At 41.8% G+C, this 15842-nt stretch overlaps 1 protein-coding gene across 1 annotated transcript; it reads left to right on the top strand.

Moving 5' to 3' along the window:
* The first annotated feature begins 1388 nt into the window (after window positions 1-1388).
* On the top strand, window positions 1389-15141 carry LOC107385019 (SAM pointed domain-containing Ets transcription factor). The gene is made up of 6 exons (XM_015958584.3): window positions 1389-1671; window positions 9803-10253; window positions 10896-11093; window positions 11316-11363; window positions 11585-11719; window positions 13873-15141. The coding sequence occupies exons 2-6, from the start codon at window positions 9812-9814 to the stop codon at window positions 14049-14051; spliced, it is 1002 nt and encodes a 333-aa protein (XP_015814070.3). The 5' UTR covers window positions 1389-1671; window positions 9803-9811; the 3' UTR covers window positions 14052-15141.
* The last annotated feature ends 701 nt before the right edge of the window (window positions 15142-15842 follow it).

Below are 15842 nucleotides of genomic sequence, written 5' to 3'. Positions count from 1 at the left end.
GTCAGTGGGTGTGTCACTGAGTGGGGAAAATCTGTTAGAAACGTGGACGGGTTGGTGGTGTCCCACGGGCTGGGTTCTATGCTTCCTGCATACCGTCACCCAGCTGGCCTGAGGTCCCGGCTGCTCGGGTTCTGCTGGAGGACTGCTACGGGGTGGTTCTGAGCTAGTTAGTCCCACGCTAGCTAAGAAGCTACGGCTATCTAAGAAGCTACGGCTATCTACGGGCTTTTCAACAGTGTGGAGCTGGTCCTCTAATTCCGACACCCTCTTCTCCAAAGCTACAAAAATGCTACATTTATTACAGGTACCTTTATCATTAAAGAAGGCGGAGGAGTAACTAAACATCTGACACAGAGAACAAGAGATAGGTGGCGGAGAAGCAGAGACAGAAGTAGCCATAGCCGTGCTGAGGCTAAGCTAACTGGACAAGCAACTCGTTCAACACCAAATAAACTGTGTGCGAACTCAAATGGTTCCCTAAATGCTAGGTGGAACAACAGAAAATGTGTGTTTTAGCATGCTTATGTGCTACAATAACTCAGAGATATCCTAGTACAGGGAAATTTAATTAATTTTAGCAAGCCACAAACACCAAACAGCTACACGTAGTGCAACACTGAAAATGGGAAACGCATTACCGCAGATACTGCCACCTACAGGGAGAATTTAAATGAAAGCTCAGTTATTAAAGTTAAAGTTCCATTAGTTGTCACACACACCGATGTGTGTGCGAAATTTGTTCTCCACATTTGACTCATCCCCTGGGGGAGCGGTGAGCTGCAGACAATGCCGCGCTCGGGAACCATTTGGTGGTTTAACCCCCCAATCTAATGCCGTAATGCTGAGTGTCAAGCAGGGAGGCATTGGGTCCCATTTTTTTTGTGTCTTTGGTTTGACCCGACCAGGAATTGAACCCTGATCTCCCAGTCTCAGGGCGGACACTCTACCACTAGGCCACTGTTATTAAGCAGAACTCTCCATTAATAATCCTTCTGATTAAATATTTCCTTTTCTTCACGTCATTATTTGTCTAATTATTCCTTGAAGTTTTTTTTTCAACCATAATATTTGAACTTCCTCTCCTTGTTGAGTTAGCAGGAGAAAACGGTTTTGAATGGTTGCATTTTCTTCACCTTTAAGGGGTTCTTCTGTGTTCAATCATCTTTTATAACTTTGAATTGCTTCACCTTAATAACTCAGGTCAACTGCTGCAGTTCTGAACCTACCCATGGACACACACACACACACACACACACACACACACACACACACACACACACACACACACACACACACACACACACACACACACACAAGCCTTGGTAAGTAAACAGGACTGCCCTATAAATATAAACTGCAGTCTGCTGGAATTCCTTCACACGCAGTCACCGAGTCACTTGCTTTGTCTTACTCTCTGCACACACCCCCCAGCAGGTGCTTTCACTGAAGCTTTCATCTGCAGTTGTGCTTTGGGCTTTAGGCTGCGTCTTTCAGGTTACGTATAATTCTGCCAAAAGGTCTTTTAGTGGGCTTTGGGGCCTCAGCCTGGGAGCTCAGCATCAGACCTCAGGAGGAAGTGGACTGAGGAGTCCCTGCTGTCTGCTTCACCTCCGACCTCAAGTAGCATCTTAACATCCCATCGATTGGAAGCGTCAGAGCATCTTTAAAGAGGTAAGATGCCTCAGCCCTGAAATAAAGCAGATTTTTATTTGTTTAGTTATTTATTTAATTTATCGTAATTTGCTGGGAGTTTCTTCATCATATTGATAATTACATTCTAATGTCCTTACTGTAGATGATGCCATCATCATAATTTCATCTTCCAGGTGTCAACCCCCAAAAATGGGCAACACATCCTGCAACAACAGCATAACGTTAACTATATAATAATAACTAATCAACACATTCTCACTTCCTTCGTCAATTTTAGCCGCTTCGGGTGTGAGAATATGTTCAACTAATTGTTGCACAGACACCCCCCTCCCCCACAAAAATAAAAATAATAATTACTGAAATAGCATGGGATAGGGAGCCCAAGTCTCCTCTCTTTCTGGTCGGTTCATGGGTCCCCGGAAGAACAAAAACATGACTGTAAGTCAACGGGACTAAAAGATCTATTTTTGAATACGCTTTGCCTTATGCCCTGAATTTAAATGAAAAGTAATGATGTGTGTTTTGACCATGCCTGTCATGTACTTTGAGATTTATCAGCTTGTAAAAGTCTGTAATTAGCATGACTACAAATCAGGCAACGGTACATCGCATATATGATATCACCACAGAGTCTCTTCTCCCCTAGCGTAGCTGCTACTTACCACATGGTGAGATTTATGGTGGTTGATTTCCTCCTGGACAATGTATTCGAAGTTTGATAAAGTCACTTTGGTAATGCACATTTGTAGTCCTGGACTTATTTTCACACAAAACTTAAAATAAATTTTGCCCCCAGTCAAAAATGAGCGCTTTCTTATCATCAGAATGTATTTTTAAAATTTACAGATATCATATGTGAAAATCATGGCACCAAACAAATCAGAAAATATCGATTTTACTTATTTGCTTGTTTGTCACTATAAGTAATATGACCAGTTTGGGTTCATTAAAAAATTGTTTATACTATGTATATATATATATATATATATATATATATATATATATATATATATATATATATATATATATATATATATATATATCCTCTTCAAAAAAAATTTTAATAATGAAGGTGGTCTCATGATAATTCCAGATAGGGTCTTTCCCAGTACCTAATTAAAAAAAACATGTAAGAAGTTGACTTTTTGTTAGCTTTTACTCAGACTGATCAAATTACAGATGTGGTTTGATAACAGCTGCCAGACCACCAAAACCTGTTCTAGGGGTTAAAAAATGTAAAACACATTTGTCTTCACTGTCTAGATTAAGACAAGAGATAGAATTTGGATTTAGATCAAAGCTGGCGATAAACTATTGCGGGTAATTCCCTCGCTGTAGGACAAAACTTATGACAAACAGAAATAACAGAACTGGATGGGATGCTGGTGCTATGCTGTTCTCTCAATCAACATAACACCTGGGTATCTATTATAGGAATTATTCTGCACAATAAACATCACAGAAAACTTTTGTTTTTAGACAAATTTAGACTAAGAAAAGTAGAATGACCCCTTTTATTTAAAAAAAACAAACAATAAAATATAAGAATGAAGAAAGAAAAAGTCAAATTTTCTTACACCAATTTTTTTCCCTGTTCCTTTACCATTCATGACAGTATTAAAGAGACTTCATGCTAGGGAGCAAATAGATGCAATGACATCATCCAAACATCAAATAAGCAGAAACAACATTTCATCTTCATTCGTGGGGATGTTTGAACTTTCCGTGAACAACTTTGGTGCTCCACTAATTACTGATGATGATTGATGAATCTTTTAAACCTATATTGATGCAAATCCGTGTTTGTTCATGGCGTTGATCACTTCTGGTGGTTGACTTTAATTTTTATTCTGAAAGAAGAGTTTTTCTTTATTGCTTTGTTCTCATTTGGATGCATTTACGGGTGTTTCAAATACAGAATAAGATGCATGTCCCTTTCTCCGCATCTCAACTTCCTTTGTGCAGAACATCTGTTCTAAGGCTGATGCTGGAGATAGCAATAATCAGAAATATGTAAATTTTGATGAGAGTAAGCACCTTTGATCTTTCTGTAGAGGCACCTGGTGACATTTATCACAAAGTTTAGCTGATGGCAGGTGTATTTCTTTGTAAGAACATCCCACAGACTGATTTAACAAGTCTCTAGCAATTTTGACCTCAGGCCTTTGCGCCTGACAACAGAAATGAATCAACATCATTCCAATAATGGCAGTTAACACAACCCACGTAGAGGGTGTGAAGTAGAAAGTGGGGACAGGTAGAGAAGGACTGGCGAAGAAACAGTCCCCTACGTTTTAATCGTAATGTGAATGGAGTAAGTACATTATATTTATATGGCACTCATCAAAGACAGAAGGTCACAAAGTGCTTCACATAGATCAAAACAAAACAAATAACAACATCATAAAATCATAATGATAAAAACAAAGTCACAAAATTATAAAATACCATAAAACTAATGAAAGATGATTACAAATTCGAGTTCAAAATAAGAAAATAAAATATGAATGTAAATATCTGGTCTGTGGAACTTCTAGAAGATTCTGGTGTGTGGACCTGAGGGCTCGAGTTGGAGCATAAGGCTTTAACAGTTCAGTAATATAGGGAGGAGCTTGACCATGTAGATCCTTGAAAGTTATAGTCAGGATTGTAAAATGAACTCTAAGCTAATGAGTAACCAGTGCAGAGACATTAGAATAGGAGTGATGTGTGCTCTTCTGTTTGCCCCAGTTAGGAACCTCGCTGTAGAGTTCTGGACCAACTGAAGGTGGTGAAGGGCTTTTTTGTTAAAACATGTGAAGAGTGTGTTACAGTAATCTAGGCGGGAGATATTGGCATGGAGAACCATTTCAAGTTCATGTTTTGACACCAACCTTCGCAGTTTGGAGATGTTTCTTTAGCAATAAAAACAGTTTGGGACCAATGTTTTTGGGTGGTTTTCAAGAGACATTGATTGGTCAAAAACACCCAAATTGCTCAAGTTTGTCTTGATGGCAAAAGATAAATGACCAAGTTTTTGACTGATCAGGGTAACCATGCTCTCGGGAAGACATAACCTGTCGAAACATTCGTTCTGTTTGTTTGCACCTATTAGAGTACTCAGGACCAGTTTGCTCCAGCCATTCTTTCTCCTCTACATTTGATGTCCCATGGGCTGTCAGAGCACCTGATGTCCCTCTGGATTATGCGTGACATGCTCTTCTATTAGGGTAACCATGCTCTCAGGGGCAATGATCAGACATTCAGTCTTTTCAGAGTTGAAGGAAGTTGTCTTCTAGCCAGCTGGTGATACCTGAGAGACACTCTAGTAATTCAGACAGTTTATAGAACTCAGAGTGCTTAAAGAACAGTACAGCTGAATATCATCTGCATATAGGTGATAATAGACATTATGAAAAAAATCAGTTACCTGTCCAAGAGGGTGTATGTACAGTAGAAACACGAGTGGACCCAAAACAAAGCCTTGGGGTACCCCACAGAACATATCAGAACAGAGCAGCTGCACTTGTTGCTGGTGTCATAAACACGGCCCAAGGCTACTAATTGACAAACACAGATCGTTTCCTCCAACCAGCAGACTCTCTTCCCAGCAACCACGGTGAAGCTTCACACTGAGATAAAAACTTCTTCCTTCATCCTTGTTCTGGGAACAATCATTTCCTTCGTTGGCTCGGGTTTCCCATGAGTAACAATAACAAGTCAAAGAAAAAAGAGAAAAGATCTCCCTTTAACCGTCACACATGGCAAACAGTCACGCTTGGCTGTACGCACTCCCTTAACTCCAGACTCAAACAACACCAGAGGACAACCCTTCCATTTTAAATCTCATCTGTGATGGAGCATCCATGTTGAACACCACTCTGTGTTTCAGCTGCTTTAATCCCTACTCATTAGCTTTAATTCAGGCATAAATTGTGAGCAGCAGCAATGATGAATCAGCTTGTGGGTTAGTTTAAAGCTCCACAGGTCCTCAGATCTTTGTCTCAATGTGAGACTTTTCTTTTCTTATGCTGTTTGATTCCAAAGACAATAAAACGCACAGCTTCAGTTGGTCATTTCTTTCCTATTTTTTGGTTTAAAAGGTAATTTTTGTCTCCTTCTCATGTTCAATGAAACCAAATGTAAATAATAATAATGAAAAAATCTCCTTCTCAGGAGGGGCGCCTGCTTTAAAGGGAGTTCCTTTCCTTTGGTGGCCGACTCGGTAAATGGAGCGAGCCCTAATGCTCCTGAAATGAGTATCAGTGTCTTGACCAAACTCATTTAGAGATCAGTCAGGGTCTTAATCCCTCTCTCTTTGGGGGGTGAGTTTGGCTCTTCGTTTTCCCGTCTCCTCTTCCTTTTGGAAGAAGGTAATATGGCTAAATTTGCTTTGCTAATGGGTTTAGTGCAAGCTGTTGCAGGGTGGCGTTGACACTCAGCAGCAGACCTGGGATGCCAGAGGCTTTTAATCTGACTCCTGATGGAGTGGATGGGAGGATGGGTTAGAGATTTTGGGAAGTTTAGAAATAAAAGGAAGACCAGGGAGGAGGATTTACAGCTGGGGTGTCGGGGACCTTTTTGGGGACGTGGGTTGCAATGATAACTTCATTTAAAGTAAGCAAAAAGAAAGAAATGTGTGGAAAAGTGTGGCCATAAGAAAAATCTGATGTAAATCTCCTGGTAAAAACTTGTAAAAGACTTTAACTGAAAACATATTATTCTCTGTGTTGAATATATTAGAATTTGTTGGAGTTGTAAAAATAAACAAGCAAAAAACAAACAAAGTTGCTTGCTAAATTTTGCAGATATAAAGTTTTGGAGGCTGAGAACTAGGTGTTTGCGTGTTTTACAAATATTTTTGTAACACTTTGCATAAAGGGTCCCTTTATTAATGTTATTTAGTGCATTATTAAGCATTAATAAACGATTAAGCAGAGTAATAAAAACTGCTTAATATCAATGTTAATATGCATTACTAAGCACACACACACACACACACACACACACACACACACACTTAGCCTGTTGTCCTAACCATAAGGGCACTTAATATTAACAATATTGGTTATGTTAATAAATGAGTTATTTGTTTATTAATGCTTAATTTTGCACAAAGTTAATCAAGGCACCCTTATTTTAAAGTGTTACCAAAGTTTTTGCAGGATATTAAAGGTACAATATGTAAGAATTCTACAGCCCCAAACTGCCTAATGTCTCAATCATGTTGGAAGGAAGGTTATGTTGAAACAGATTACATTCTCAGCCGGTTGGGGGTTGTCAGTTTTTCTATTTTAAGAAAAGATCGAGAAAGGATGTAATCTTTCTTTACACTCTGTGAATGCGCAAGGTTGCAGATTCTGTGAGCTAACGCAGCAGCACCAGTATTTGTAGTTCGATACCGACCGGCTAAAATGCAGCCGGAATTTGTAAACATTCTAAGCCAGTAAACAGGAGCGACCCTGAATTTATTTCTTGTACCCATAAAGCTGGGCGGACACTGTGCAACTTTTTCACTCGTAGCACTCAGCTTCAGCTCAAACTGTACGGCTTCCTCGCAGGGCAGATCTCATGAGTCATGTGCTCACACTGCATGACCCAGTTCTCGGATGCAACCTGACTGCTCACACTGTACGTCTGGTAGCAACACGTCAGACTTAAAAAAAATGCTAAAAATAGCAGTTTTTACACAACACGTCAGACTTTTTTGTGTTGTTTTGCCTGTTGTCCTTCGGGAGTGCTGCAGGAGGACACACAGGGATTTATGGGGTTGGATGAGAAAAACGAAATAAAGAAAGTAAATCTGTGTTTTGTGATCAGTTTAATTTGACACGAACACGACAATCTTGACAATTCTTGTCACTGTGTGTAAAAAAAAAAACATTTAGAAATAAAAATGAACAACGTGTGTTATTAGGGAAATAGCGGGTGAGCGGTGTTGATGCATTATTGCGCATGCGCCGTGAGCGGTTCTGGTACTTTTTGGGTTGCAGCCGCTCGCTGCGCTGCTTCAACCCTCATGAGGAACGAGCAAAATATCAAACACTCCAGAAGTCAGAGTGAGCTAATGATTGCTGATCGGTAGCTGGTCACGTGGTGTTAATCGCCTCTCGTAACCTCCTGTATACTACATGACGCTCAGCGCAAAACTCGCCCCGATCTTGTGGATTCTCGCACGAGTGGAAAATTGGCTCAAAAAAGTGAAAAAGTCACACAGTGTATGCCCGGCTTAAGAAGCCCGACATCCTTGTTTTACTCTAATATCGATCCGTAGCTAGCAACAGCCACGAAACTCACGGAACAGCAGTGAGAAAGTCACTTGTGTGTTTTGAAAATGGGCTGCAGAAACCACATAACCAATGACTCTTAATGCACCTTTAGTGTTTTTAGTTGTTCTTTAAACAGAGTCAAAATGACTAAAGCTGCTACGATGCTAGTTCTGTGGGTTTAACAGAAAAATATCGTACTCTATGTGGAATGTATTTGGATTTTAGAGAAATTGGTTTTGATTTTCCATGTTTTAGCAAATTAACAATAACATTTTTAATCCTGCTAATTGGTATACCAAGCCAACAACGGCTTGAAGAGGTAAATGAATTCACCTACTTGGGAAGCATAGTCACATCAGATGGTGGCACGGACCGCAACGTCACATGTCGCATTGGAAAGGCAGCGGCAGTGTTCCAGCGGCTACAGCCAGTCTGGGCGTCTGGGTCCATCGGGCTACAAACAAAAATCCGCCTATTCAACACGATCGTCATTCAAACCGCCATATACGGGAGTGAGACATGGAGGTCGACAGCGGCCATCACACAGCGCCTCAATGCGTTCCAACAACGATGCCTCAGGCGCATCCTTCACATTTCCTACCTCGACCACATCACGAATGAAGCGATCCACCACCAAACGGGAACACGCCAACTCGCTGAGGTCGTTGCAGAGCGACGGTTTCGGTTTGGGGGCCATGTGCTACGAATGGCTCAAACACGCATACCAAAAGTGGCATTGCTGTGGACCGCAGGACGCGGAAAACGGAAACAAGGACGGCCAAAAATCACATGGCGCAGAACTTTTATCGAAGACCTACGTGCCGTGAACCTGTCATGGGATGAAGCCGAGGCTGTCGCGGCCGACAGAGCTCGCTGGCGATTACTTTGCGCCCAATGCGCCAGTAGGCGCCAGAGGAACTAAGTCTAAGTAACTGGTATATATCTTATTTTTCAGATGTAAAGTTTTTAGATGCTGAGACTACATATGTTTTTCTGCTCTTAAAGTATGATTAAAGTGTAAACATTGTTGTGATACCATGACCGGAACATGACTCACACTTTTACATTATTTCTGAGGAACTTTTGTGTCTGAAAACCAAACAAACCCTTATGAAATTGTCATACCCCTTCATGTCAAACTCATCCCTTAAGAGATGTTGGACTTGATGGGGCATAAAATAATGTTTTCTCTAATTTTACGACACTTGGGTTGCTTATCCTTGGACACATCTTCCGATAAACATGTGCTCCGTGCTTCCTTTATTGCCACTTCAGCCACAACCTGATGTGTGACAGTGTTGTGTCTTCCCATATGCCAGCTGTGGCAGGCAGGTAATATTGGTACCATATTGCACTCTTGCAACAGTTTGCATCCGTAAATGTTCACTTTTGATTACAATGGTCACAACCTTTTCTCTGTTGGCTTCACTAAAACAGATGTTTCAGCTGGTTTTGAAACGTGGGATTTAAAGCAGGTTTTGTGCACGCCCCTTGGTGTTATCTAACTTCTATTTGATTAAAATCTCCAGCTGACACTGGAGACAGAGGGCTGCAGAGACGGCACCTTGAAAGCCCAAACAGGAGGCTGAGTCGCCTCAAGGCTCAATACAAGTCACCTACCCCCAAGACATGAACCATTCTGGGCCACTGACCCTCAAATAAGAGACTCAGTCAAATCCATTTTGCCCCATGCCTGCCAGCGCTGTGTGCGTGTTTGAACTCCCTTCAGAGTGCTTTCACGATTAGAACTTGGGGGTTCCTATAAAAGCGTCATTCGGCACAATCTCACCTCACGAATACATCTGATGGAGTTATACAGAATAGCTGCTGGTTTAGCCTTTTTAAAAGGGGACTTTTGCAGATGTTTTTAACGTTTGCATCCTAATCTGCCTTCTTTTTAGCAAGCTGTCATGTCACACCCAGTGAGCTGTTTATCTGAAGGTGAAGAGTTTGGGTCCCGGATCGGGATGACAGCGGACTCCCTCGTCCTCCTGGAGAGAAACAGAACTGAAGATCCGTGGGAGATGGTTGAAACCAAACCGAACATAGAAGCCCTGGAGCGGGGCGTCCCAGGCCTCTACTTCCCCTGTTATGACATGCTCCTCACTGAAGATGCTACATGGCTGGTGAAAGTTTCAGAAGCCTCCCCGACACTTGCTGGGCCCATGAATCGCATGGAGAGCCAGGAGGAACCGGAGCAGTGCCCCGTCATCGATAGCCAGGAGCAAGGCCTCTCTCCGGGCCTGGAAGGGCAGGAGGAGGAGCGGTCTCTGGAGCAGGTCCAGAGCATGGTTGTTGGGGAAGTTCTGAAGGACATCGAAACTGCCTGCAAACTGCTCAACATCACCCCAGGTACAGCCTCTCGCCACCACACCTGCTGATCCAATCAGTCATTTTCAGGAGACATCTGAAAGAATTAACGCATGTAACTGTTAGAGAAAGAGGAAAGTGTTGCTCGCCATTTGCAAACAGTGAAATATTGATTCAAAGACTTTTTAAGCCATAGAGCCTCACTCCCAAAATCAACATTTTTTTGTGTAAACAAGCTCCAGCGAAATGACAGCTGCTCAGAACCGTGTCCTCTCTGACGCAGAGTCGTGTTTGCCTGCGCCAGGATCTGTTTAATCCTGACCTTTTGCTCGAGGTTTTCTGAACTGTGACAGCAATGACTCTTCTCCACCTGCAGACGTGTACACAGTCTTATGGGCGAGGTCTCTCCTGCTTGGAAAGCAAACAGAGGAAGCTTATTTATGCATTGTACAGCTTCTCGCTGTTATAAACCCATGTGATACCCTGGCATCTGTTCTCCTGATTAGAAAGAACTCTGGTACCATAAAAACATAAATACCTGTTGATTTATTACACATTTATTACATGGCACAGTGAAGCATAAAATAACCTCTTATCTGGCTGAAGAAAAATGATTTGGAACGAGGCATTCTGCTGTGGAAGCAACTGTTAGCTTTCTCACATCTGGACACTTTTTCCCCACAGATCCTATAGACTGGAACACGGCGAACGTCCAAAAGTGGCTGCTGTGGACAGAGCACCTGTACAGGTTGCCTCATGCAGGAAAAGCCTTCCAGGAGCTGACAGGAAAAGATCTGTGTGCCATGAGTGAGGAAGAGTTTCGCCAGCGCTCCCCGCTGTGTGGAGATACGCTGCACGCTCACCTGGACATATGGAAGTCAGGTAAATGAGCGGTAATTATTTAGGATCACAACCAACTCCACCTCATGATGACTGTGATACTTGGCTTGAGATCAAAGAGTACGGAGCTTCTAGCGAAATAACACTTTTATAAAATAATCTGTTTCATTTTTAAAAAGAAGGGTAGTTTAAAACTTTTGCACAGCAATAAACAAAACAGGAGCTTTTTCCTCTGATTGATTGCATGTCACATTTTATCTCCAGCTGCCTGGATGAAGGAGAGGTGTTCAGTAATAGATACCAAAGCTGCAGGTAGGATGGATTTCCTTCCACGCTTTTCATTTGAAGCCACTAAACAGCATCAATGAAAGCTGTTTTTACAGCATTAGGCTAAATAAATTGAAAGATAAAGCACTTTTCACACTTTTTACCCCAAGAACAATTTTCTAAAGCAGATGAGATTTTACATCATTTTACATTTTTGACTATAAACATGCATAAATGACCTAAGGAGGTTGTGTTTTGGTGCACAGGCGGCGAGGAGCTGTGGTCTGAGGCAGATTCGTCTTGTTCAGGCCAACCAATTCATCTGTGGCAGTTCCTTAGAGAGCTCCTGCTCAAACCTCACAACTATGGACGCTGCATCCGCTGGCTCAACAAGGAAAAAGGTACAAGGACATATCTCCATTGTTCTGGACAAACTGAGTTAATACACATCAAGGGATTTTATTGGCTTTTTACCAAAGGAAAACGTGCAGCTGCAGTAAACCTACAGCTTTGATGTTGATGGTTGTTCGAATTTAGGGAAATGAGGATCCATCTGATAGCCAAATATATTTTTTTTCCTCATGCAACTTGAGTGTAATTTATTGGAAGCCTTTGCAATATTGATATCACAACATTAGTACATGTAGGCTATTTCTGCAGCCCTTAAAGTAGCTATCCAGAGATTTCCCCCTTTCGTGAATTATTTGTGATTTTTTAAAGAAAAAATATAAAATAAGTGAGTGATAGTCGTACTGTGATATAAGGTATATGTCAGATATATGCCAATTTACTTTTAGAGCCACATACTAATTTACTTGAGCGCTGCTCAGCATTAGCCAGTAGGATTAGACATCTGCTTAGGTACAGATGTCAGTCACAGAGCGGCCACACGTTTGTAGACGTGCCCAGACTGATGCAGAGTTGGCGACATGGCAACATTTCTTGTGGAGAAGTAAGTCTTAAAAGAGAATTTTCTCACATACTTACCACATGGCCAGATAGTTTGCTTTGGTTTTCCCCACATTTAATGCTCCTTCTGTCATCCTGGAAGAAAGATTCAAAGCTCGCTAAACTCACAGCAGTTTTCTTCTCCGTGTATGGTTCAGTGATGTCAGTACGGCGTGACGCATTCATAGTAATACATGTCTTTTCACACAAACCTAAAATTACTTTTGCAACCGTTTTAAAATAGGTCTCAAAATGTGTCTGTAAAATTCTCGGACATCATATGTGAAGTCCATGGCACATAATAAGGGGATTAGACAATCGCTTGCATAACTCCAATTACAGTTAAACAGACAAAGGCAATAATCTAGTGTCGTAACCTTCAACCAATAAAAGCAACAAATAAAAATAGAAACTTGTGTTTCCAGAACTACGCAGCATAAGGGACACAGACATCCGGTATTGCACAAATATTGAACTCATACTGAATATTGCATTGATGCTATTGTGTACCAGGATAATGCCAGTAGTACCAGTTAAACTGAGGGGTTATACACTCTTACTGCGGAGAGGATGAATGACCTACGGTAGCGTTCTGTTTTACACCTGGGATGTCTCATCTGCCACAGCTGTCCATGGCATCTTCAGTGGAATAGAGTGGGTGGAAGGGGTTTTCCAGTAAGGAAGTCAACTTCACCACCATCCTCCTTTCACACATCTCATCAACAGAATCCAGTGGGAAGCCCAGAACCGAGCTAGCTTTGTTGACTAGCTTGTTAAAGTCCCATTGGTCATCATCACACACTGGTGAAATGACATCTCCGTATTGACCCATCCCATGGGGAGCTGTGGCCGCTCTCTGGAACTATTTGGTGGTTTACCTCCCCAAACCAACCCCTTGAAGCTCCCCGGCAGGGAGGCATTGGGTCCAATTTTTAAAGTCTTTGGTGTGACCCAACCAAATTTGAAACCAAACTCTCAGTCCAAGGGCGGACTCTACTATGGGCCACTGTGAAGGCAATCAGCCTTTTCCTGTCTCGATCAGAGATGCCTGCACCCCAACAGACCACAGCAGAATGATGTAGCTGTAAATATATAGTGGAGGTCACAAATGCACATAATAAACTTAACTTTATGTTTTTCTTTATGCAAGCATTGGTCAGATATATTTTGTCATGTGTTGTTGTTACTTAATGTTCATGTTGATTTTATTTATAAAGTCCCGTCCCACCCCCAATCAAGGGGGCCCAAGGTGCCGCACATAGTGCAGAGAAGCAGCACAATAAAACAGCTCTATAGTAAAATACAGAGATAAAAACATTTAAACACAGAAAAAGAGCTAAAAACAATAAAAGTGGGCAGCGATGTTTGATTTCTTGTGGGAGTTGGATCCAAAGCCGAGGACCCAGAACTGCAAAGGCACGACCACCCTTAGACTTACGCTTTGATTGCGGTACCACCAAAAGGTCACTCTGACTCGAACGTAGCGATCTTGCAGGGACGTAACGGGTCAGCAGAGAGGCTGAATATGGTGGCGCTGATCCAGACAGGGATCGAAAAACAAGGACCAGGATTTTGAACAAGTGTCTCTCCTTTTCTTTTGTTCCAGGTATCTTTAAGATCGAAGACTCAGCCCATGTGGCGAGGCTGTGGGGACTCAGAAAGAATCGTCCTGCTATGAACTACGACAAGTTGAGCCGCTCCATCCGTCAGTACTACAAGAAAGGCATCATCCGCAAACCAGACGTGTCTCAGAGACTGGTGTACCAGTTTGTTCACCCAGTATGAGTCTTCAGCGACCTGGGACCAGAAGTAGGAGGAAAACTAAAATAAAAGAACTAAATAAAATTGAACACATGCACTTGAACACTAAACCTGAACTGAAAGGTGGATAAAACTGACTCAAGCTGCGGCTGTGTGAAGGCTTTACTGAAGACAATACGCCTATTCAGGGGAATTTTCCTGCTGCAAAATCAACCAAACACAGATGACCTGAAGTGAACTGCCTCGTCATTTGCATGATCTGCCTGTTAATGTTTCAAAATGTGATCCACACTAATAAAAGTCACACCTAATTACTCTCCCATGCTTCAGGCAGTCAGCCTTCTGATACCTGCCGTGACTGTGTGGATCTGCGGAACTACACCAAACACTCACCGTACAGGAGTCTTACCTACAGACAAGGACGAGTCAGCAGTCAGGCAGATTTCTGAGCTCCTCCGAGACGTAACGGGGCGACGATTCCTCTAAAAGTGCTGTTGAGGAGATCCGTGTTTCTCCTGTCAGCTTAGCTGCAAATTGCATTTTGTGTTGTAAATGTTGTTGTAAAACTTAAAGGACTCGAAACAAAATTAATAGAAAATAAGGCAGAATGCTGACAAAATGTATTTTTTAAACAAATACTAATTTTCTCTGTCTTTTGAAAAAAAAATCATGTCCACTTTATTTTGTTTAGCACCGGTCATGCATTTTTTTGTCATAATTATGTTTATGATCAAATCTGTGCAGAATATGTAGTCAACCTCAAATTGACTTTGCATGTGCCAGTATGCAAATGCACAAAACTGCTGAATCTGTTGTGCAGCACAGCATCCAAACGGAGCCACGGAGAGGCGTCTGTGTGAAGAAGAATAAAATCAGATAAGGTAAACACAAAAAATATGTGTACATAACTGTTTATATATTCCAGGTTAAACCACATTTTATTCACTTTTGTTTCTGTTTCATTTCATTGAAACAAACTTTTTTTAATGTAATTGAAATTTGTCCAAGCTTTAAAGGGTCTCAACCAACTGAACTCTATTAAGTGGTTTCTGGGAGTTTTATTTGCAAGAAAATGTTTTCTACAAGTAGTCATTACATTTTACAATCTGTTCTTTGATTTGTGTCTTCTCTGATTTCGTGGACAGCAGCAGCTCAAGAGTTAGAGCGGGTTGTCCTGTAATCCGTGGGTTGCAGGTTTGATCCCGCTGCTGTCGTGTCTTTGGGCAAGACACTTAACCCGCCTAGCCTGCTGGTGGTCGTCGGAGGGACCTGTGGCGCCCGTGCCTTGCCTCCGACAGCTCGCCCCAGGGCAGCTGTGGCAACATTGTAGCTCATCATCACCGGCATGTGAATGGGCGAGGGAATTACTGATTGTGTTGTGAAGCGCCTTGGGGGGTTATAGATCCCTAGAAGGTGCTATGTAAACACGGGCCGTTTTTACCATTTAACAGGTTTTAAATGTGTCATAATTACCCCTCATTTCTGAGCATGAGTCAGCGCGTTAACACCAGCCAAGACAGCAGGCCACGAGCTAAAGGAAGGAAAAAAGGTGTCCTTGTTGAACTTTAAATTTTTGCTCGAGATTCAAACGTGCCTCTGCATGTTCTGATCAAACGATTTATATTAGAACATAATGGGCGTTCAGTTTCAGTTGAAAGTCAATTTTTATGTGAAGACTAAGATTATTTAGAGTCAAAGTAAAAACGTAGTGGCAATGATAAAAAGTCAGAGCTGACAAAACTTACACAAACCCAGCGAAGGGCCAGAACTTATCTTAAAGTAATTTACAAACCTCATTCTGAAAAAGAAAGGTGC

The sequence above is a fragment of the Nothobranchius furzeri genome, chromosome 3 (assembly GCF_043380555.1).
Source record: "Nothobranchius furzeri strain GRZ-AD chromosome 3, NfurGRZ-RIMD1, whole genome shotgun sequence".
NCBI lineage: Eukaryota > Metazoa > Chordata > Actinopteri > Cyprinodontiformes > Nothobranchiidae > Nothobranchius > Nothobranchius furzeri.
This window is presented reverse-complemented; position numbering and strand designations above follow the sequence as displayed.